Here is a 24,317-nt window from a genome sequence, read left to right as displayed (position 1 = left end):
TATTTCGAACATGATACAATCATACAAGCCAAAAAGATCCTTCACAGTGAGTTGGACATTCAAAGCCGGATGTTTTTGTATGCCAAAGATGAGGACAAAATTACTGATATGTGCAATTTGCTAGTCTCTGCGGCAAAGCAAAATGTCCCGATCCCAAAATTTGTGATATTTAGTCCGTGTGAAGTACCTGCCATCGGTGAGGCAGTTCACGCTACAGTGGTGTCCAAAGTAAATGAACTCTCCAGAAAATTGGATGGATTTATGCTAAGTAATAGCCGCTCTACAGTCACCCTGCCAGAAAAATCTCAATCGTCTCAAGCCGCACCCCCGAGGCCACTTTACTCTGTGATACTCAAACGCAAAGTATTTATCGACAAACTTTGCCCATGTCCAGGCGGCAATATAACCGAGCTACGCCACTCTAATACCGAGTGTAAACTCGTGGTTCGTTCTAAGCAAACCACTAGCCAGATAGTGGATGCAGCTAAACGTACCAAACCGTCGCTCAACATCTCCCTCAAGGAACCTGCTTTTTTAGCTGCAATCATGCGAGTGCCGGAGGATCTAGACGAACAGTCTCTTAAACAGCTAATCCCCAAGTGCAATAAAACCCTACAGTGTGGCAAGTCTCGAACATTTAAAGTCTACTTTCCGACACGAAATGACCTCGATACATTGCTCAAAGTCTCAGTGAAAATCGGATATGAACGCCTCCCAGTCAAAGAGTTCGTGTTCTTGCCTCAGCGCTGCTTTAATCGCCACGCAATCGGTCACCTAGCCGCAGATTGTAAGAACGGTTCATTATGTTCCAAATGCGGCTCCGCCGATCACAAATCTACGTCCGATACCCCGTGTCAGAAGGCAGCCTTTTGCGTTGGTTGCAAGAAGCAGGGTCATACTTGCTATATTTTGAAGTGCCTGAAAAACCGTAAACCCTCGAACTAATCACCTCGTCACTAACTATTTTATCGTGGAATATAAACGGCTCTTTTATTAATAAACTTCCGGTTCTGGAAAGCCTCCGTTCTGATTTTAATGTGATTTGTCTCCAGGAACATTTTGTCACTAAACATGGTCTGAACATACTTGAGCTTGAGGATATTATTGTGTACCCGCTAGACAGCTGAACAATAGAGGCCGACCCTCGGGTGGACTTATTACGTTTGTGAAATCAGCTCTCCGTTCTAGTATCTTCGAAGCAAATGATTATTATCTAGCTGTGAGAGTGCACAGTTCTGTGTGTATTAGTGTGTATCTTCCAACAGACTACAATAATGACCAATCTGAGCGTAAATTTGCGCTATCTTGTGAAAAATTAGGTTCATGTATAGACAAAATTTGACACTTAGGTTTACCTGGCATTATAGCTGGGGACTTTAATTGTGATCTATCCGAGCCGAATTCTCAAGCTTCACCGCGTACAACACTAGTTAAGGGCTTATTTAGTGATTTCTTGTGTGTTTTAGATAAATCGTCCGATTTAAGTATTTTCACACGTCCTCGCGAACTTCCAACCTGGACCACGTTGTAGTATCGTCATATTGGCGAGCGGATATATTAAACGTTATGTTTGATTATCAGTTGTCTGATCACCTTCCCATAACTTGCTCTGTCGATATGCCATCTTCTGGTCACTAAACCACACCTCTTACTCCTTCAGCACCTCGACACCTTCGTAACTGGTCGAAAATAGATCAAGTCTTATTCATCGAGTCGGTAGATTCAGTCCTGAATAAAATCAGTGTCCCATTTCATCTCCTTCAGAAGTCACTCCAGTTACCTCAAAAAGAGGTTTCGATTTGTCTAGATATATATTGCGCAGAAATCTGCCATGTTCTCCGCTTCGCAGAAAAAAAAATCTGTTCCTTTGCAACGAATTCGTAAAGGAATCATTCCCGGGTGGTCGTCAAATCCAGATCTCGTCATTTCATGTAGTCAAGCTAATTTTTGGTTTTCGGTAAGGAAAGAGTGTGGATTTCCGAATATGGGTATTGTGAACAGCATACGGATTTTACGAAGCGAAAGTTTTCTAAGGCCCTGGCTCGGCATCGGAAAAATCTAGTCAATCATTATTCTGCCCGTGCCAAACAAGACAAAAATATGATCTTCAAGTTTGTCTCTCGTTCTGCAAAAAAATCTTCTTCACCATCCCCAGCCGACATCCCTGAAGATGAATGGTATGCCCATTACGAATCGGATTTCTCAGCTCCTGACCCCTCCATCGAACAATCTTACGAGGCTGCCTTAGATCAGATTCTATCTTCTCATCCCGATGAAGATTTTATCGTCAGTACCAACTCTGTTGAAAATGCCATCTGTAGACTCAAATGGAGAGGCTCATCGGGCATTGACAAAGTCAGTGTGATCCACTTGAAACACGGAGGTAGACCTCTCACGGCACATCTCTCTCTGCGTATGCAGAAGATTTTCTCTCAAGGGATTGTTCCTGCATTTTTCTGCATCGGAGATTTGACTCCCATTTCTAAAAAGGGAAAATCTGAAACTCAATGTACAGTATTCCGTCCGATAACTGTAGCTACGTCACTGTGCAAGCTCTTCGAGTTTCTGTTTATACAGGAACTCGAAAAAGTATGCTACACTCCTCCGCATCAGTTTGGCTTCAAGCGAGGAACTGGATGTGCTGAAGCCTTGGCAGTCGTTGCTAATGTCTTGATAGATGCCGAATCTTCTGAAGAGAGCCTTTCTTTGGCAGGGCATGACATTAGACCTGCATTCGACTCTCTAGTCCATGCTGCGATGCTTTTGAAGGCCGGTAAACGTGGTTTGAATCTAGCTCTCATTCGTTCTCTCAGGAATCTGTATTCTAGATTACGGATCCGAGCGAAATTACCTCCGGACACGGGTTTGCCCACTCTGCGCACCCGACTAGCTACAGTCAAGAAAGGAGTGCGTCAAGGAGCAGTCACCTCGCCTGACCTTCTCAATAAATGTGTCCTTGATGCACTATGTCAATGTCCATTTTTGCTGATTCTGTCATCTGCTAACTTATCTTTGGTATGTTACGCGGACGACATCCTGAATCTTAGCCGAACCCTTCAGCGTGCAATTGATTTCTTCAAAATCCTTGAAGCCGAAAATCTTAATTGGACTTCAGTTCAACTCTTCAAAATCGGAAATCGTCCTATTCAATTGGAAAACTGATTTTTGTATTCCTACATTGCCCTTGGTTCTAGCTCTGTCCAGCCAGTGGATCACCTCATTTATCTAGGTTTACTCATAGGTTCGTCTATCCGTCACAGCCGAAAACTTCTCCTCGAACAGCTTAAACGACGAATTTCAGCGTCTTACGCTTCAGTTGTATCGTGCAAACTCCGATTCAACCGGCTGCTTCTAGCAAGCTTGTATAACGCCATCGCTCTTCCTCACATTTTATATGCCACGCCCTTCTGGAAAATTCTCACTAAAATTGACCAGAATATAATCAGAGCGATGTTTTTTTGTTTTGCGAAGTAATTGCTTTGTCTATCTCCGTGGTATAGGAATTCGCATGTAATTCAAAATTTTAAAGTCGCAGGCCCTGACGTCGCCGTCGCTAGACGAATAGCGAAGCATAATAGAAAAATACACCGAAATCTACACGAATGATCCCATCTGCTCATTCAGTGAATCAGTGATTCGTTTTCTTTTTTGGTTCAGTTTGTTATAGTTTGTGTCTCCTTTTTTTGCTTTTTCCTTTTAAGTGCTCCGTCTTGTTGTATGTTGATTTGACGGGTTTTTCAATAAATAAATAGATAAATAAATGGGATGATATTTTTCAACGCTATTCTTTTTAAAATAAATCTCACACTAGTGATTACAAGTTCAAGTTCTCTTATAAATTTTCTCGAAGAAGAGTAAAAGTTCCACTTCAGCTCTGAATTTTCTCAAAGAAGAGACCAAATTTCAAGTTCTGTTTTGAATTTTTTTGTCGAATATAGAAAAAGTTATAATTAGATTTTGAATATTTCCCCGAGAAAAGAAAAAGTTTCACTTTAATTCTAAGTTTGCTCAAAAAAGTGAAGAAATTTTTTAAGTTCTCTTCGGAATTTTCTCAAAGAGAGAAAAACTTAGAGTTCAATTCTAAATTTTTCCAAAGAAGAGAAAATAGTTCCATTTCAGTTCTGAATTTTCTAAAAGGAGAGAGCGAAATTTCAAGCTCTGTTCTGAATTTTTCCCTAGAAGGTAGAAAATGTTACACTTCGATTCTGAATTTTTTCCCCCAAGAAGAGAAAAAAGTTCCATTTAATTCTGAGTTTTCTCACTAAAGAGATAGAAATCTCTAGTTCTGTTCTAAATTTTTCCTTGGAAAATAGAAAAAGCTATAATTAAATTTTGAATTTTTCCTTCAAGAGGATAAAAAAGTTAGACTTTAATTCTGAGTTTTCTTAATGAAGTGATGAAAAGTTTAAGTTCTCTTCTGAATTTTTTCGAAAGAAGAGAAACAGTTCTACTTTTAGTTCTGAGTTTACTCGATGAAGTTAAAAACGTAGAACGTTTTGGTGTAGAAGATAGAAAAAATTATGCATCGATCCTGAATTCTATCCTAAGAAATGAAGAAAAGTTCAAGTTTTCTTCTGAATTTTTTAGTAAGAAGAGAAAGAAAAAAGACAGTTCAATTCTAATTTTGTCCGATGAAGTGAAGAAAGTTCAATTTTTCAAAGAAGAGAAAAAAGTTACAGTTCAATTTTAATTTTCGTCAATGAAAATAAAAAAAGGATCCACTTCCGTTCTTAATTTTTGTCAAAGACGAGAAATAAATTTTTTCCGTAGAAGATAGAAAAAGTTATACTATGATACTGAATATTCTATATATAAACAGAAAAAGTTCCACTTTAATTCTGAATTTTCTCAAAGTAGTGAAGAAAAGTTCAAGTTCTCCTCTGAGTTTTTTTCCCATGAAAGATAAGGTTCCACTTTAATTTTGAATTTTCTCAATAAAGTGAACAAGAGTTCAAGTTCTCTTCTTAATTTTCGCGACGAAGAGAGAAAAATAAAAAGAAGTTACACTTCAATTCTGAATTTTTCTAAAAAAAAGAAAAATTGTTACGCTTCAGTTCTAAATTTTCAAAAGTTAGAGTTCGATTCTGAATTTTTTCCAAGGAAGAGAAAAAAAGTTCCATATTATTTTTGAATTTTTTCTAAGAAGAGGAAAAATTTCAAGTTTTAAGGTTCTGAAGAAGTGAAGAAAAGTTAATGTTCTCTTCTGAATTTTCTAAGAGAAAAGAAAAAGTTACAGTTCAATTCTAAATTTGTCCAAAGAAGAAAAAAAAATTCCCACTTCAGCAAAGACGAGAATAAAATTTCCAGTTGTGTTCTGAATTTTTTCATAGAAGGTAGAAAAAGTTATGTATGTATCCTGAATTTATCCCTAAGAAGAGAAATAGTTTTCACTTTAATTCTGAGTTTTCTCAATGAAGTGAAGATAAATTCAAATTCTCTTTAAAATTTTCTCAAAGAAAGAAGAAAAAAGTTACAGTTCAATTTTATTTTTTCAATGAAAATAAAAAAAGGCTCCATTTCAGTTCTGAATTTTTCTCAAAGACTAGAAATAAATTTTTTCCGTAGAAGATAGAAAAAGTTGTATTTTGATTCTGAATATTCTCCATGAAGATAAAAAGTTCCACTTTAATTCTGTATTCTCAAAGACATGAGGAAATATTCAACTTCTCTTCTGAATTTTCTTAAAAAAAAGAGAAAAAAAGTTAGTTAAGTTCTAAATTTTTCAAAGGACGAGCAAAAAGTTCCAATCCAGTTTAACTTTAATTCAGAGCTTTCTCAAAGATATGAAGAACAGTTCAAGTTCTCTTCTGAATTTTTTCCCAAAGAGAGATAAAGTTTCACTTTAATTCTAAATTTTCTCAATGAAGTGAACAAGAATTTAAGTTCTCTTCTGAATTTTCATAAAGAAGAGAATAAAAGTTACAGTTCAATTCTGAATTTTTCTAAAGAAGAGAAAAATAGTTCCACTCCAGTTCTAAATTTTCAAAAAAGTTATTTCAATTCTGACTTTTTCCAAGGAAGAAAAAAAATTTTCATATCATTTCTGAATTTTCTGTAAGAAGAGAAAAAATTTCAAGTTCTGATCTGAATTTTACCATAAAAGATAGAAAAAGTTATACTTCAATTCTGAATTTTACCCCAAGAATATAAAAAGTTCCATTTCTCTCTTCTTTCCAGTTCTCTTCTGAATTTTCTGAAAGAAAATAAAAAGTTACAGTCCAATTCTAAATTTTCCAAAGAAGAGAGAAAAGTTCCAATTCAGTTCTGAATTTTCTCAAAGAAGAAAAATAATTTCAAGTTTTGATCTGAATTTTTCCGTAGATGATAGAAAAAGCTATGCATCGATCTTGAATTTTTCCCTAAGAAGAGACAAATCTCCCACTGGAACTCTCAGTTTTCTCAAAGAAGTTAAGAAAAGTTCAAGTTCTCTTCTGAATTTTTCCCAAAGAAGAGAAAAAAGTTAAATTTGAACTTTAATTTTTCCAATGTAGTGAAGAAAAGTCCAAGTTCTCTTTTGAATTTTCTCAATGAATAGAAAAATAGTTACAGATCAATTCTAATTTTTCCTATGAAAATAAAAAAATAAAACTTCCACTTCCGTTCTGAATTTTCTCAAAGATGAGCAATAAATTTTTTCCGTAAAAGATAGAAAAAGTTATGCTTTACCTTTGTAGTTTTACCCAAGATGAGAAAAAGTCCCATTTTAATTCTGTATTTTCTCAAAGAAGTGAAGAAAAGTTCAAGTTCTCTTCTAAACTTTTGCCCCAGGAGAGATAAAGTTATACTTTAATTCTGAATTTTCTCAAAGACATTCAAGTTCTTTTCTGAATTTTCCCAGAGAAGAGAGTTACAGTTCAATTCAGAATTTTTCCAAAGAAGAAAAAATAGTTCCACTCCAGCCCCACTCCAGATCTGAATTTTTCCAATGAAGGGAAACAAATTTCAAGTTCTGTTCTGAATTTTTCCCTAAGAAGAGAAAAGGTCCCACTTTCATTCTGAATCTTTTAAAAAACAGTTTGTGATTGCTTTGGATACATAATAGGACTCTGAAAAGTCGATGAAAACTCAAATTTATTGAAAGCGACTTCACTAAGACCTTATCAATATTTTCCTAAAATCAACAAAGTAATGCATAAAACATTTTTATTGAAATAATAGTATGTAGAATATTAACATAAAAATATGTTACATACAATATTATACATTATTAATATCATTGAACAACTTTGGACATTTGAATCTGTTCCATAAAATAGTTCATCATATTCTCTGTTGATACTGTAGCTCTTGTCTTCTCTTAGTTCGTTATCAGTTAATCATTAACCCATTTGGATTTATACAAAATTTTTACTGGGGTGTCAACTAAAGGTTCAATATACATACATTCATTAGTGTATTTAAAAACCAGTGGCCATATACACAAAAACAAATAAATAAAAAACAATAAGGAAAGAACAATGGCACTCAAAAAATTTAAACTACAGGTTTTTTCCGCGCCATCAGACTATTCTCTATAAAACAACCTAAAGCAATAATTAGGTCCCTCGAAGTAGTCTCCAAAAAATCTGGGAGCAGCGGTCCATCCCCATGAAAACATCATTTGTATAGTTCTCATGTGACGTAGATCCTGCAAACCCAAATCACCCTTTAGGACCAAACTACTAAAATTATTTTGGAGGCCTATAACTCTTTTAAAATACATAAATTGCAGAGATTCCAGTTGTTTTACCTTAGTTTTTCCCCACAACTCGCATCCATAATGGGCAACAGGTAGGACTTTAGTCATAAAAAGGTACTACTGCATCTTCATATTTTTGATTCCCATTATATGTTTTTGTAGAAGTAGGGCACAAGCAGCTACCTTACCACGTGAAATAATCAATTTAGTGTGTTCGGTCCAATTCCCATTTGCTGCGACCAAGAATCCCAGATATTTATACTTTGGGGCTACTTTTATTGCCTCATCGTTATAAGAAAAGGAATAATCCTGGGGTCCATTGGGCTTCCTACTTTGGAAGATGACAATCTCTGTCTTAGATGCGTTCAGCTTCAACTTCTTCGATTCTAGGTGAGATTCAGTTAAGTTCAGAAGAGTTTGGAGTTCCTCGGCTGATTTGGCCACTAAAGCTGTGTCGTCAACGAACAGCAAAAAATAAAATAGGGTATTTGCTAGTGATACAACTGGGGCCCATCTCATTTCAAGGAACTCTGCAAAATCATTGATATACAGAGTAAAAAGTTTCGGTGACAACGTTCCTCCTTGGTGAACTCCTCTGAAGGTTCTGAATGGCCTAGATACACCTTTTTTAACAATAAAAACCACAGATAAAGTTATCTCATACATGTTAATTAATAACACGATAAAAGGCCTGGGTAGACCTATCTTAACATGGTAACGGAATAAAATAGGTCTATCAATACTATCAAATGTCGTTTCTATGTCCAAAAACGTGACAAAAAGCCTACCATTTCCCCTGCAATATTTTCCAATAAGAGCCTAGAGTATAAATACACGATCTGTAGTTGAATATTCCTTTCGGCATCCTCCTTGGGTATCACTGACTATATTTTCCTTTTCTAGCCACAGCCCTAATCTACCATCTAGAACCTTTTTCAAAAATTTACTAATTGTTGGTAATAGGCTAATAGGGTGATAGTTACCATCCTTCATCCGGTCACCCTTTTTGAATAACGGCATTATAACTGACAAATTCCATGCTGTTGGCCAACTATATGAAACCCGGACCGCATTATACAAAGTTAATAGAACTGGCAACAGAGGGCCGATTAATTTCTTATACATTGTGGACGGAATTCCATCAATACTCGGCGAAGATCTTCCACGGTGGCTCTTGATGGATTGTTTTAGCTCACTCTCTGATATTTCCTGAATGAGCTGGTAAGAATGCTCTGGGAGGGGGAATTCACTGACACTGCATCTATCGGCTCAGTATACACTTTCGGGTAGATGGGGGCCTGGCCAGCTGAGTTTCTATGATTCTCCAGGTCTTCAAAATAAGTCAGCCAGGAGTTAACTTCTGGGATCATTTTTGATTGGTCACGTGGCCCACGTAAATACTTCCAGAATTCCTTCATACTGGCCGATCTATAAGCTTGAAAACACTTCTCTTGCTCTTTAATTTCCAAAAATACTTTCTTCCTCCTTAATAAAGCCTTGTGTTCTTTTCTAGCTAATCTAAATGTTGATAGGGCTTCTTGTCGTTGCTCTGGACCATTGGTATTTTTTACTTTTTTTAATAAGCTAGGCACAACTTACTAAGTTTGCATTCATTATCAAAATGACCTATTTTCGGCGACTTTCGTTTCAGGGCCCGAGCAGCCTCTTCATGGCGGAGCTGTGACAGGCATCCAGTAATTATTTCAGGGTCCGAAGAGAGTTCACAAAAATCCTTTAACTTATCCAAAATCTCTTCCGAACAAGACCTATCTTTCAGCGTTTTTGTTTCTTCGTCAGTCCAATCTTGTCGTAACCATCTTAGAGCTTGAGCACGGTATATACGGCTAGAATGAAGGAGAGAAGGAACATTAAACATCCTAGAAAGTTGGAGAGAAAGTTTTATAGGGAAATGATCCGAACCCAGCACGTGGAAAACCTCAAAATCAACAACACAGGCAGCGAACTCCACAAACACCAACGCGTAATCGATAACACTAGGATTTGGCCCGGAAAAGCATGTGTACTCACCTCTACCTCTGTCCTTATCAAATCTTCCATTACAAATTGCTAAACCATTCTCCTCGCAGTAAGCCAATAACTTTCTACCCCAAATATTCATTCTTCTAGACTGATCGTCAGTGCTCCGTGGCATCCCAAAGACCTCAGGATGGACCTCAGCATTATCATCTGAAAAAAATTCAGGAGTTATCTCTAATACATTCGAGGTATAGGCGTTAAAATTTCCTACTACAACCAGGCGGTCCCCCGAAAACTTCTGTTGTATCAATCTTGTTTCTTCATGTAGTATAGTCCACGTGTTTTTAGACGAGTAAGAACTATTTTTTGGTGCTAGATATACAGAAATTATAATTAAAAAAGTACTCTCACGGTTAAATCTACCCCACATTATATTCTCTGATTGGGTCGCAAGTTTCACTGCAGAAAATGACGTTTGGCTAAAATACATAACCACACCACCATAATACCGATTATTCTTAGAAACTTTTCTATTCACTGGATAAAAGGAATAATCATGTAAAGGGGGGCACTGCAGATCATCTTCACAATTATGCCAAGACTCAACCACACAAAATATATCTACGTCCCTCAAAAATGCTAATGATGTTTTTTTCTCTTTGAAACCTTGAATGTTCCAGCACCCAATCCTAAGTTTGCGATAAACAGACAAAGGAATATGGCCACACTGGTCCAAATCCTCGTTCTCGTCACTCATATTCTCAGAGGAGTCACCAGCCCCTTCTTTTGGGGGTGAATTCAAACCATTCGACTTGTCGGCTGGTGCAGCTTCACTGCAGCTCTCAGTCGTGCTGTTTTTATGGACACATCGATTTCCGGTTTTATGGGCATCTTCAGGACTAATGATGGTTTCTAATCTCCTCTTTGCTTTCCCACGAGCAACCATTTTGTACTTTTAAGCTGGGGCAAGTAGCAGTTTATTGCCACCATAACTTCTTCTACTAGACTACTTGGAGGTTGGTTTACTGACTTCAAATTGTAAATAATCGGATTTTGCTGTTTAATTTCTCTTTCAAGTTGCTCCGACCTTTTCTTTTCTTCAAATAGTAGGTTTCGCAGCTGGTTGATTTCGGATCTTACTGCATCATCTTGTCTGCCTGTCTCAGTTTTGAGGACCACTAATTCCGATTTGATTGCAGAAACGCTATTGCCAACATCTTGAATCTGATTTAATTTAGCATCCATTTGCGACAATTTTTCAAGGATTGCTGCGATCCGAGTTGATTTAGCCATTTCCAAAATTATCATTCGACCTCTTCCAAAAATATTATGTTAAAATTAAGAGCAGGAAACAAAAACTTACTCGCAAGGGGGGGGGCAATTAAATCCCCCCGCTTTCCAACAATGTCTTGCAATTATCACGTCCGCTAATGCTATAATTATCATCCAAAGAACAAAAGGTCACTTGTAACTTTAATCCTCTACTGTACACTTTCGAAATCAATGAGTTAATTATATTTTCAAACAATCCAGGTCAACTATCTCGCATAGATGTTTACGATTTGAAATCTAGTTCGATGCTGATGATTCGATAATATGTATTTCGTCTTTGATATTATTGGGTTCACTGACTATATGATCGATAGTAGTAATAACGTTCATCTGCGCTGGATTTTCCATCAGTTCCTCTTTATATTCATTTGTGATATTGTCTGCCAATGTCCTTTTTATTTTGCTAGTGATTTCAATGTCTATTGTCACATCAGTTTTACACACGCAACAGTTCCAACACGGTGACAGGATATGATTTATGACACTGACACTGATAATTTCTCTTTCAAGTTGCTCCGACCTTTTCTTTTCTTCAAATAGTAGGTTTCGCAGCTGGTTGATTTCGGATCTTACTGCATCATCTTGTCTGCCTGTCTCAGTTTTGAGGGCCACTAATTCCGATTTGATTGCAGAAACGCTATTGCCAACATCTTGAATCTGATTTAATTTAGCATCCATTTGCGACAATTTTTCAAGGATTGCTGCGATCCGAGTTGATTTAGCCATTTCCAAAATTATCATTCGACCTCTTCCAAAAATAGTATGTTAAAATTAAGAGCAGGAAACGAAAACTTACTCGCAAGGGGGGGGGCAATTAAATCCCCCCGCTTTCCAACAATGTCTTGCAATTATCACGTCCGCTAATGCTATAATTATTATCCAAAGAACGAAAAGTCACTTGTAACTTTAATCCTCTACTGTACACTTTCGCAATCAATGAATTAATTATATTTTCAAACAATCCAGGTCAACTATCTCGCATAGATGTTTACGATTTGAAATCTAGTTCGATACTGATGATTCGATAATATGTATTTCGTCTTTGATATTATTGGGTTCACTGACTATATGATCAATAGTAGTAATAACGTTCATCTGCGCTGGATTTTCCATCAGTTCCTCTTTATATTCATTTGTGATATTGTCTGCCAAAGTCCTTTTTATTTTGCTAGTGATTTCAATGTCTATTGTCACATTAGTTTTACACACCCAACAGTTCCAACACGGTGACAGGATATGATTTATGACACTGATGCAGGAGTAAGCCTGTCTTTTTTTCATGTTCTGTCGAACACTAGTAACCGAGCAATGGCAATATGATTTATTGAGAGATAACATATTACCCGCACTATGAGTAAGAAGTTGACCTTTGTTGTCAACTATTACTTTTAGGCATAAATTATCTTTAAACAATATCATCTCTGGGAATTTTATTTTATCCACCATTAGCAATGATGAATTTTTTCGGTTGTCCAAAGAAATCTAAACTCTCATTGTCATGACAACGCACGCATACGTTTCCAATAATGTTACCACTAGTGCTCGTTTTGTAGTTCAAATGTTGGTCATTGTTAGCATTAAATGCAACGATGATTTTATCGTGTGTACACACTTTCTTCGTTAATTCATCTTCACCTTTTTTTAAAATATGATACCGGTGGTTATCCTTCCAATGTACGAAATTTACTGATTTATATTGGTAAGAATGACCGAATTTTAGATCGGAACTATAACTGAATTTCCCATAATCGCTGATCCGGCGTTAAATAGTTCTTCTGCCATTTGACATATTTATGTCAAGTTACTTTCTCTGCTATAACACTTATTAATCCCAATATCGATCAACAGTAAAAAAAAAATATTTAAGAGGTCTTGCGTCCAGCAGTGTTAAACATTCAACCAAGATTTAATTTGTTATGCAATAAAAAACAAGTATATCCATCTCATTAAATCTTTTCCTCTAATTTTAATTTAATATTTACCACTGGACGACTGCGTTTGAATATATTCGAACGAACTAAGACGATCAGAATTCTCTTTTATTTCTGTCATGGCAATAAATACAATTTCGATGAAAAATAGGGCATATCATTTTATAACTATAATAAATACAATTTTTACCCTTTTTGTGCAATTTTAATTTTTGAATGTTTCTAATTGATGTCTAAAACTATATATTTTCATACGAATATGTATATTGTTACCTAATAAATAAATCATCAAACAGTATTTGATAATCTTTATTTTATATTTAAAAGGGGTCGCCAGGAAACTTGCAATCATAAATGGGGTCGTGACTGAAAAAGGTTTAAGAAGCCCTGGTGTAAACCACTCAGCTTCTCATTAGTAGTCAGAACATAAAACTTATTACTGATTTAATACATACATTAAACCAGGTACTGTCGATAAGCAGCCATAGAGTACCTGGTACAGTCGCGTAGTGTCGATGAGCAGCCATAGAGTAGCATTGGTACAGTCGCAAACACTGTATTAACATATTAACTGTAGTATTAACATATTGCCTTTTGGTCAGCTGAAGATTCCTCTCATCAAGTTCTAGAGGCTTCAAATTACTACAATAAGCTGTTGCTATCCCATTGCCGATATATCCTTTTGATAACCTATATGTTCATGTAGTTCCTTAATTTTCATCTTAATACTTTTAGCTTACAAGCGGTTGTAATTGAAGTTGCAGTCAAACTAGTAGTAGTAGTAGTAGTTGTTGTAGTAACAGTAGTAGTAAATACAATCAAAATAATAATAGCATTAGCTTTAGCGTGCACAGGGCCGGATTTAAAGCTTTGATGCTTAAGAACCAAGAGTTTTTGGCGCTTCGTTTTTGCAAGATTTTCGAAGTTATTCCCAAAAATTCAGGGCTAATGGAAGCAATTAACAGAACACAACAGATGACTGAAAAGTCGTGAAAGAGAGGGGTAATACCGAACTCTCAGCTACCATTCTTTGGAGACATCTGGCAGTTTATAAGTAACCATGGAAATTCTGTGTTGTTTTAAAGTCATTTTTTCTGTGAATAGGCAGCGTGGTGGCAGAGTGCACTTGAAGACGATAAATCCCATCTGTCCAGTTTCTGTCAGGAAAAAATTACTCAGTGATATTTTATTGTTCCCCTTGGCATTATGCGCCCCTAGGTCCAGGCCTAAGGACCTAGTGGTAAATCCAGGCCTGAGCGTGCACATATTTCCTTTTGGTTAATTGACTTTCCCCTTAAGCACTCTCTGAAATTTCAACTTAATAAACAAATCCCGTTTTAAGATACATCATTTTGAAAATCTTTATGCGAATAGTGTCTTTTGATTTATTTCAAGTTCCCCCTCAAATACCCCATTCTGTCAAATTTTCAACTTGATATGCGTAGCCTTAAAAGGGCTAGTTTAATAGTAGTAGAGGTCGTAGTAGGAGCAGTAGTAGCAATCATAGTGTTGAATTAGTGGTAGTAGCAACAGTAGTAGCAGCAGTATTAATAGCAGAATTGCAGTAGTAGCAGGTAGATGCCCCAGAAGTTTCATCTTGATACGCTAAGCCGTTCAAAAAAAAGTGCTGACACACCTTTATCAGCAATCTGTAAGTTATTGCAAGTTACCAATTGTTAAAATTTAAGGTTTTTATAGAAGGGATGATCGGAAAAACTTTTAAGGAGGTTCATTCAATTGGAAATTGAAAAGTCAGAAACCCGCAAAATTTAAATAAATAGAAGACATGGTTGGTTTTGCCTTGCCAAGGAAAGTTGATATTGGTAAGAATGAAGCTGTGTGGTTTCGTGTATCCTAAAAGCATATCATAAAAATAAAAATTGTTCACCGCTGGAGAAGATCTTGTATTACCTCCTACTATTAAAATGGTAGAAATACTAAATGGGAATATGGCGATGATATTCAAAAAAATTCCTTTGTCAGATAGTACTGTCTCAAATAGGATTTCTGATATTAACAAGGACAAATTAGAGCAACTTAGTACAATAATTAAAAGAAAGCAAAATTTGTAATTCAGATGGGTGAAACAATGAATTTTCAAGTCATTTTATCATCCCATGAAAGACCATACTACGGGGAAATGCATATATTATAAAGTTGACAACTATTTAAAATAGAAGGTTTAGAATAGAAAAGTTGGTGTGGAATATAAGAAAATATTGATTTTTAATCATTTTTTCAAACTGTTCATTATGATCATATAACTTTTACTGACTTCCTTATTCACCGAGAGGTCTTTGGAGCAAAACAATTACCCCCAGAATTGAATGATGTATTTCAGGATGTTGTTAAGATTATAAATTTTATTAAGAGCCGCTTATTTTCAAATCTCTGTAAGGACACGACACGGATCCCAACTACAGAGGTTTACTGTTACATGCAGAAGTAAGATGGTTGTCAAGAGGTCAAAGTTTAAGAATATTGTTACTATTAAAGGATGAAATCGAAATGTTTTTAACCGAACGAAAAAGTGAACTTGTTTTTTTCAAAATGAATCGCGGCTATCCAAGCTGTGTTGTTTTTTTTTACAGATATCTTTGCCAAGTTAGACCATCTCAACTTGTCTCTTCAAGGAAAAAATTTCTATATATTTATTTCAAATGATAAAATTGAAAGTTTTATTAAAAAGATCCACATTTGAAAAAGTAGGGAAGAAAAAAATCCGTTCGAAATATTTTCCAGTGTCGTCAATTTGATAATCGAGAAAAATCTTTGTAAAACTTTTATGGCGAAAATTATTGTCTAACTTGGCGAAGATATTTGAAAAATAACACAGCTTGGATAGCCATAAGTTATTTTGAAAAAAGAAGCAACTTAAAAGCGCTAGAAACACAATTCCATACACATTTTACGTCAAATATTTATTTTAAAAATTTAGCTTGGATTCAAAGCCGTTTTGGATTGGCTTAAGCGAGACTGATGGCCTATCACTTAAAGCTCAAGATGAATTTGCTGAGCTTTCGAGTGACTCAAACTTAAAACTAAAATTTTCAAAAAGGCCCTTGACCGAATTTTGGATCGGAACTATAACTGAATTTCCCATAATCGCTGATCCGGCGTTAAATAGTTCTTCTGCCATTCGACATATTTATGTCAAGTTACTTTCTCTGCTATAACACTTATTAATCCCAATATCGATCAACGGTAAAAAAAAAATATTTAAGAGGTCTTGCGTCCAGCAGTGTTAAACATTCCACCAAGATTTAATTTGTTATGCAATAAAAAACAAGCATATCCATCTCATTAAATCTTGTCCTCTAATTTTAATTTAATATTTACCACTGAACGACTGCGTTCGAATATATTCGAACGAACTAAGACGATCAGAATTCTCTTTTATTTCTGTCATGGCAATAAATACAATTTCGATGAAAAATAGGGCATATCATTTTATAACTATAATAAATACAATTTTTACCCTTTTTGTGCAATTTTAATTTTTGAATGTTTCCAATTGAAGTCTAAAACTATATGTTTTCATACGAATATGTATATTGTTACCTAATAAATAAATCATCAAACAGTATTTAATAATCTTTATTTTATATTTATATGGGGTCCCCAGGAAACTTGCAATCATAAATGGGGTCGTGACTGAAAAAGGTTTAAGAAGCCCTGGTGTCAACCACTCAGCTTCTCATTGGTAGTCAGAAGATAAAACTTATTTACTCTTCCGCGTGTAACTGAGCCACTGAACCCCTGTGAAACTGAACCGCTGTATAACTGAACCCCCGTGCAACTGAAACTCGTGCAAATGAACCCCCGTGCAACTGAGCCTCGTGCATCTGAACCCCCCATCCAATTAAACCCCCAGGCAACCAACCCCCGTGCAACTCAACCCCATTTAACTGAGCCCCCGTTTAACTGAACCCTCGTGCAACTGAACACCCGTGAAACTGAACCACCGTGCAACTCATTCTCCTTTAAACTGAACCCCCTGCAACTGAACCCTCGTACAACTGAACCACCGTACTCAGTTTTTCAATATTCAACAAATATGAGACAATATCATTGGGTAAAACACAAGTTAAAATCTTAAATGTCCAACCTCGTTGGAATTGTTTGTTTTTGACATGATATAAAACCTGTCAAGATGATTCATAAGAAAGCTGTGTTTTGTTGTCACAAAAACAAAGAAAATAAATATGAAATTTATCTGGAAAACAAATAGCCTAGCGAACCTTCCTTAGCCTTTTGAAGCACCTACACTTTAGAGCCATATTTAACCACTGTCGTTCCTGCATCTTCCAGCATTCTAATCTTAGTTCCTAGACTCATATTTTTATTCTTCTCAAAAATTAAGAAGTGTTGCTCATTTTGTATAGTAGGGGTTGTACATAAATATTTGGTAAAAGGTTGGCTTGTGGAGTATTGTTGAGCTTAGAATCTTACAGATATTTCGTCTAGAGAATTTTTGGGTATACAAAAGACTTTCGAGAAAACAACTTTTACTGATACAAATGACTAATTTCAAACAAAAGACTTAACCTTGTTTAAACTCAGATTGGGCAGGAATTTTATGCGATTTTATGTCTTACGATTCCACGGTTAATTAAGATAAATTAAGTAAATTAAGATAAAAGTTTAAGAAGTATATGAATATACAAGCTATCAAAAGGACATATCGGCAATGTGATGGCAGGGATGTTGGGATGTAAATGATGTGTGGGATGATGTCATAGTAGGATAGCAGGGATGTAGGGATGTTGAACTAACCAAAAGACATCTTAATGCTACTGCTTTTACTCATACTAATACTGCTGCTGCTACTGTTACTATTATTATTACTGCTAATACTACTAATGCTGCCAAACCTAAGCCTATTACAATTAGTTCCACTCCTACTACTACTACTATTACTACTGGTACTACGACTGCTGCTACTAAAGCTAACGTTACTAAGAAAAAATTTTGTTGGATATTGAAACTGAAAAGAACCTAATCGAAACACACTATGCCCACACAGGTGGTCAAGAGGAAGTGTCAGCGATGCTTCAGGTGTGGTTGATGGTATTAAGTAGAAAATATCAACATATGTTGAAGAAAACCAAAGGTGCTTTGCGCATATTGCTACTAATGCTACTACTGTTACTACAACTATTGCTACTAAAAAACCTAAGGGTGTTAGGGTGGAGCTTTCAAAGAATACCGTGTATTGAAACGAATGACCATGGATTGTCAGTTTAATAAACATATATTGATATTTATTCCTTCAATTTTTTAATATTTTGTTATTTATTAAAGTAAAAAATGAAAACATTTAAAATGTATTTTGTTTCCAGTAAAATGCAAATTGTGTTCTGGTCGTAAAAAGGCATGGAGGTTATCAGCCCTACTCATGTTAATTTTCGCTTGTGTTGAGTTCGATTCGGTTATTTAGTGTGATTTCTGTTTGTTTTGGGTTTCATTAATTTTACGATGGTGATTTTTGGTAGTTTTAAGCTTTGGAGAATATTTGACTTTATTTCTGCTCAGTTTTGGTTTAATAAAGCGCATTACTTTTCTTTGAAAAACTAGAAGGCATGGAGGTGATCAGTAAGAAGGCATGGTTATCAGTACTTTCACTTTCTTTTCTAAGAAGGCATGGAGGTTATCAGTACTACTCACGTTAATTTTCGCTCGCTTCTAGTTCGATTCTGTTATTTAGTGTGATTTCTGTTTGTTTCAGGTTTCATTAATTAAAGGTGGTGATTTTTGGTAGTTTTAAGCTTTCGAGATTATTTGACTTTATTTCTGCTCATTTTTGATTTAATAGAACTCTTTACTTTTCGTTGAAAACTTGTTTTGTCGAAAAAGATTTGTAGATTAATTTTGGAAAAAGGTTTTGGAAAAAGTCGAAATAGAAATATCTTGCATTGTAAATATGTTTTGTGTTTTTAAGAATCGATTTCAGGTCATCTGGTAAACCACTAGATGCGCACTCCTCCATTTGTCGGTAAATGAGTGCATGAAAAAATATTGCAATTTTTAATACTTATTTTAATCTCGCTTCCTTTCCTCTCAGTGAAATAATAATTCACAGCAAAAGACTACTTTTAAACATTCAGGCAATTTTTCTCTTCTTCAAACATGATATCATATGTTTCTTATAACGCAGGACAGGGAATTTTTTTTACCTCTAATTCCAAATTTTCTACTAGCTTCTTTTTTTTGTCATTTTTTACCTTTACTTTATACCTTGCACTTAAGTTAAAAACAAACAAAACAGTTTTCTTACACTTGAGGTACTTTGGGTGGTCCAAAATATCTCCCACTACTTCCAAAAAAACAATTTTTTTTCGGGTTTCCCGAAAAAACAATTTTTCGGAATCCGACAGTCTTTTATGGAAAATAAATGTATATACAGCACTTCAAACATCACAATGAATACAGATTCTCAAATCAGCTTCCAAAATTTACAAGTGGTGCTTTTTCTTACGTAATACCACCATATTTCTCTTTAGGAGCCGAGGTCCTGGTTCTTTTAATTCTCTGCTACCTGCCCTTTCCCTCGCAGCTGCTTCAGTATTAGGATTGAAACTTTAATGAAAGCTAGAGCATTTTCCCTGAGTCTGCTGAAGGAAAATGACTTAGCAGGTGAAACAACCACTTCTTGCGGTCCATTTAGTCAATTGTCATCCGGGCAACCATTGATGCTTTTTTTCTCTCTTTTTTTTAATCGAGAACACCAATACCTCTCGATTCTTTTGGATGAAAGAGCATCTTCTCACTCAGGTTTTCCATCCGGTTATAAAACGCTACGTGCAATTCTTAATTTTTTGCTATAGGATCTAGGAGAAGCATTATTGAGGCCAGCTAAAGTACTCTTATTATAAAATATATATTGATAAATGTTGAACGGTATTTCTGCCTCTTTTGTCGTGACATGGCAAAAGTAAATCTAGAGCAAGTTATTTTTCCAGGCATTTTGCCAGCAATTCCCTCTGAATGACAATTCAACACCAAGTACCTTTACTGGCGGACTGACTTAAAGGCAAGTCTCTCTTCTTAAGCCCCTAGTCCAGTTCGTCTTTGGCCGTATTGTTAACGAGAAGATCTTTCTGTTTTTTTTAATGAATCCTCACTGTACAGTTTTACTCATATCACTCTGGATCTAGCGTTACTTTTTTCTCTTTTTTTATAGGTGAAGTGCGAATATATATTAGTAGATTATAAGGATGGAAACAACCATCATATACAACCTAACGACATACATCAAACCTTCTGTAAACAATTGGCAATTTCCATAATTTGCGGCAGTCATCATATTTTCTTGGAGGCATATTTATTGGGCATTACAACTATTCAAACAAGAGGGCCTTCTGAAGATTTTGGTCAGATGTTTTGGGTGGGGAGGCATTACATTTACTGTTATTCCTGATGCTTGCGAGACCAATATAATAAAATAGGATGTATAATATATAATAAAAAAGGCTTATATAATATTATATTATATATGATATTAGGGACATATATATAATAAAAGATACATTATAAAACAGGTTTTGAATAAAAAAGGTTTACAAAATTATGACCGTTTAATAGCCCCATTCTTTCCATATTAGCTCACATTATGCTGATGCCAAGATCCTGGAGCCGTTCACAATACCATCCCATGAGAAATATGTAGCAACTAGAATAACGAGTATTTGATTATTGCTAACTCTATTTCTCAAGAATAAGGTATTTGTGGATTGATGCAAGTTGCTTCACCGATGGGATGAACACGTCAAAGCAGCTTAGAGAGAGACAGAGAGAGGGAAATAATTTATTAACAAAATAATAATTACATAATCTTTCAACAATCATCGGGGAAACTCATTGGGTTGTATATGATGGTTGTTTACATCCTTATAATCTACTAATATATATTCGTGCTTCACCTATAACAAAAAAGAAAAAAAAGTAACGCTAGATCCAGAATGGTATGAGTAAAACTCTACAGTGAGGATTCATTAAAAAAAAAACCAGAAAGATCTTCTCATTAACAATACGGCCAAAGACGAACTGGACTAGGAGCTTAAGAAAAGAGACTTGCCTTTATGTCAGTCCACCAGTAAAGGTACTTGGTGTTGAATTGTCAATCAGAGGGAATTGCTGGCAAAATGCCTGGAAAAATAACTTGCTCTAGATTTAATTTTGCCATGTCACGACCAAAGAGGCAGAAATTCCGTTCAACATTTATCAATATATGTTTTATAATAAGAGTACTTTAGCTGGCCTCAGTAATGCTTCTCCTAGATCCTATAGCATAAAATTAAGAATTGCACGTAGCGTTTTATAATCGAATGGGAAACCTGAGTGAGAAGATACTCTTTCATCCAAAAGATTTGTGAGGGGTTGGTGTTCTCGATTAAAAAAATGGGAAAAAATAAAAAAAAGCGCCAATGGTTGCCTGGATGACAATTGAATTTTAAATGGACCACAAGAAGCGGTTGCTTCACCTTCGAAGTGATTTTCCTTCAGCAGACACAGGGAAAATGCCCTAGCTTTCATTGAAGTTTCAATCCTGATACTGAGGCAGCTGCGAGGGAAAGGGCAGGTAGCAAAGAATATCTGCTACCGGCAGGTAGCAGAGAATTAAAAGAACCAGGACCATCCGTTGATTTTGAATTGAAGTTATCAAGTATTTTACAGTAGGTTGCATCAAGACATCGCTAATTGTAGAAAGAGACAAGCCAAGGCAGATAGTCCAAGTAATTGAGAGGTAGATGGCTGCGGCAGGGGTAAATAGCGGGAGTAAGTATGACTCTCTTATTGGACATATTTGTCAGGTTAGTTTTCGGAAAGGCATGCCTGCCTAGAGTCTCAGGCCTGTTGACCAAAAAAAGTATTTAGTAATGGATGGTCTGAATGTATTTTTTACAATTTTTTTTTTTTTTTTTTTTTTTTTTTATAACATCTTTATGAGTTTACAAAGATTCGAGTCAGTCAAGTACTTTATTAGTATAACCGTCTCGAAAAGTCCAAATTGTGGACTTTATCAATTTGGCTTCTAAATGAACCTCGAAATGTGTTTTTTATTTTCAATAAAGCGTTTAAATATTTGAAATTCTTCCTTGTTCCTTTTTAATTATTTGAACTCCGTTTATTTTGAACATCTCAGTATTTTGAAACTAGCAATAATTTTGCCATAATGTGTCAGAAATTATTAGCTATATTTTAACAAAAGATATAAAAACAAAAATTGCATAAAAAAAGTACCATCTGGAGGATAACACATGAATTGAAGATGTAAAGTAAATAATTTTGAAAAAATTCTATTTTAAACTAAATTACAATGATAGACAGTTTCATTTCTTATATTGGACGATAAAATTTCACAAAAATCCACCAAAACCACGTTTAATTGCTGGCGCAGCAAGGAGTTCAACCAGAATTGCGGCAACTGACCTATCTTTAATTTTTGGAGAAATTAGGAATAAATTGAAAGTATATAGCTCTAGAATTAAAAAAATTTCTAACTTTAACCAATATTGGAGTGTTAATAACTCGTTACAAGTGATAGATTCTTTGGCAAATGTTTCAGCTAAAAGAGTCGATTCATTTGATTTTACTGCTTTGTATACAAATTTGTCACTAAATTTAGTATTCGAAAAATTGAAAATTGTGATAAAGAAATCTTTTCTTTTGTCTAATATCGGATTTTTTAAAATTGATACTTTTAATAAAAATGCCCGATCGACGAATTTCTTAAGAAGTAATATTAATTCAAGATGTTATAGCTTGGATATGGTATGCGATTTATTAGAATTTGTTCTATTTAATACATTTATAAGATTTAATGGGAATTTGTATAAACAAACCGTAGGTATTCCTATGACTGGGAATGCGAGTCCATTCATAGCAGACCTGTTTTTAAGTCAATTAGAATATGAATATATGCTAAATAAAAATAGCCCAAGCAATGTAAAATATAACCTTTCAAATAATAAAAGATATCTGGACGACCTCTTAGTAATAAATTGTGCAGAGTTTATTGAGATTTCAAAAAATATTTATCCACAAGAGTTAATTCTTGAGCCTAAATATGGGATGGGACACTCCCACCATTTCTTAGATTTAAATATTAATATTTCAAATAATAATAAATTAGTTTTTAAATTATATAATAAAACGGATGATTTTTATTTCAAAGTAATTAATTTTCCGTTTCTTGAAAGTAATATACATTCAAATATTACTTATTCGGCTTATTATTCCCAATTATTTAGGTATGCAAAAATATGCAGTAATTACACAGATTTTAAAAATAGATGTAAAAAGCTGAGCGGAAAACTGATCTTAAGAGGTTTTTCTGCCAAAAAAATTAGTTGGCAATTCAAAAAATTTAGTTTCATGTATCATGAACTTTTAAGTAAATATACAAAAAATTATAAAGAAATACTGAATGATATTTTAATATAATTTCTCTTGCGTTTTTTTTTGGAAGTTTGAGTTTGTAGGGGTTTTCAAACAAGCTTGAGGATCTTTAAATTGGTAATCGGTTCCAGATACCAATAAAAGATACATCTGGACATGTCTTCATTTGTTCCAGAATGGTCTCTTTCAGTGACCTCTGGGATTTTATTATGGAAACATTGAAACACTTTTTGTATGTAATTTTTAATAGCTTGACTAGTATGCATGTATTTCACAAGTTTTACCTGACAGATGGTTACCATATAGATCTTATGGTAGAGGCTTCACTATGCCATGTAAAGAATGTAAATCTTCAAAATCCGTTAAGGCAGGTGGTATTTCTTCTGAAGATCCCTAAATGGAAGGTTCCACTTGGAAATATTTTTCTGAATTTAAAATGCTTTTACAGGTAAATTTCCAACGACTTACATTTATTGATGGCGACTTTGCATGGATTTGGACATTTCTATTTGGTTGACGGTTCGGGTATACTGTTTGGTCCTAGGTAGTTGGATAGATGGGTAAGGTAAAAGCCTCATTCAAGTGCACATTTGTCTCAATTGCTGGATTATGACGACATTTTTTTTTTTTTTTTTTTTTTTTTTTTTTTTTTTTTTTTGCCAAGTAATTACCTCTTAAACATAATATATATATATATATATATATATATATATATATATATATATATATATATATATATATATATATATATATATATATACTTGGTTACGAAAAAAATAGCCCCATAAATCATGGGTCGTCAACCCAAGGGCCGCGAGGCGTCTTTGTGCGGTCCGCAAGATTTTTGCCGCAACGCACCTGACGGACCTTATTACACACCCTACCAGAGCACAACGGTGTGAAAGGGCATCTAGCATTCTACCATCTAGCATTCTCGAAAATATCCGTAAACGCCATCTAGCATAGCTAGTTTGATGTTCAACTATCAAGACCAATTA

The 24,317-nt window shown here is 35.0% G+C and overlaps 1 protein-coding gene across 1 annotated transcript; it reads right to left on the bottom strand.

Annotated features, from left to right (window-relative positions):
• Positions 1–7,795: 7,795 nt before the first annotated feature.
• LOC148953523 (uncharacterized) lies at positions 7,796–8,344 on the bottom strand. The gene has a single exon (XM_089087995.1). It carries the CDS (start codon positions 8,342–8,344, stop codon positions 7,796–7,798), a length of 549 nt encoding a protein of 182 aa, XP_088944121.1.
• Between the last annotated feature and the right edge of the window lie 15,973 nt (positions 8,345–24,317).

The sequence above is a fragment of the Artemia sp. Qi Xiang Cuo genome, chromosome 4 (genome assembly GCF_049724085.1).
Source record: "Artemia sp. Qi Xiang Cuo chromosome 4, ASM4972408v1, whole genome shotgun sequence".
NCBI lineage: Eukaryota > Metazoa > Arthropoda > Branchiopoda > Anostraca > Artemiidae > Artemia > Artemia sp. Qi Xiang Cuo.
Note: the sequence above shows the minus strand (reverse complement) of the source record. Positions and strands in the feature narration are given on the sequence as shown.

Bases quoted from the DNA above. Each gene is read 5' to 3' on its own strand.
- LOC148953523 (XM_089087995.1), bottom strand. From the start codon at position 8,344: ATGTATGAGATAACTTTATCTGTGGTTTTTATTGTTAAAAAAGGTGTA.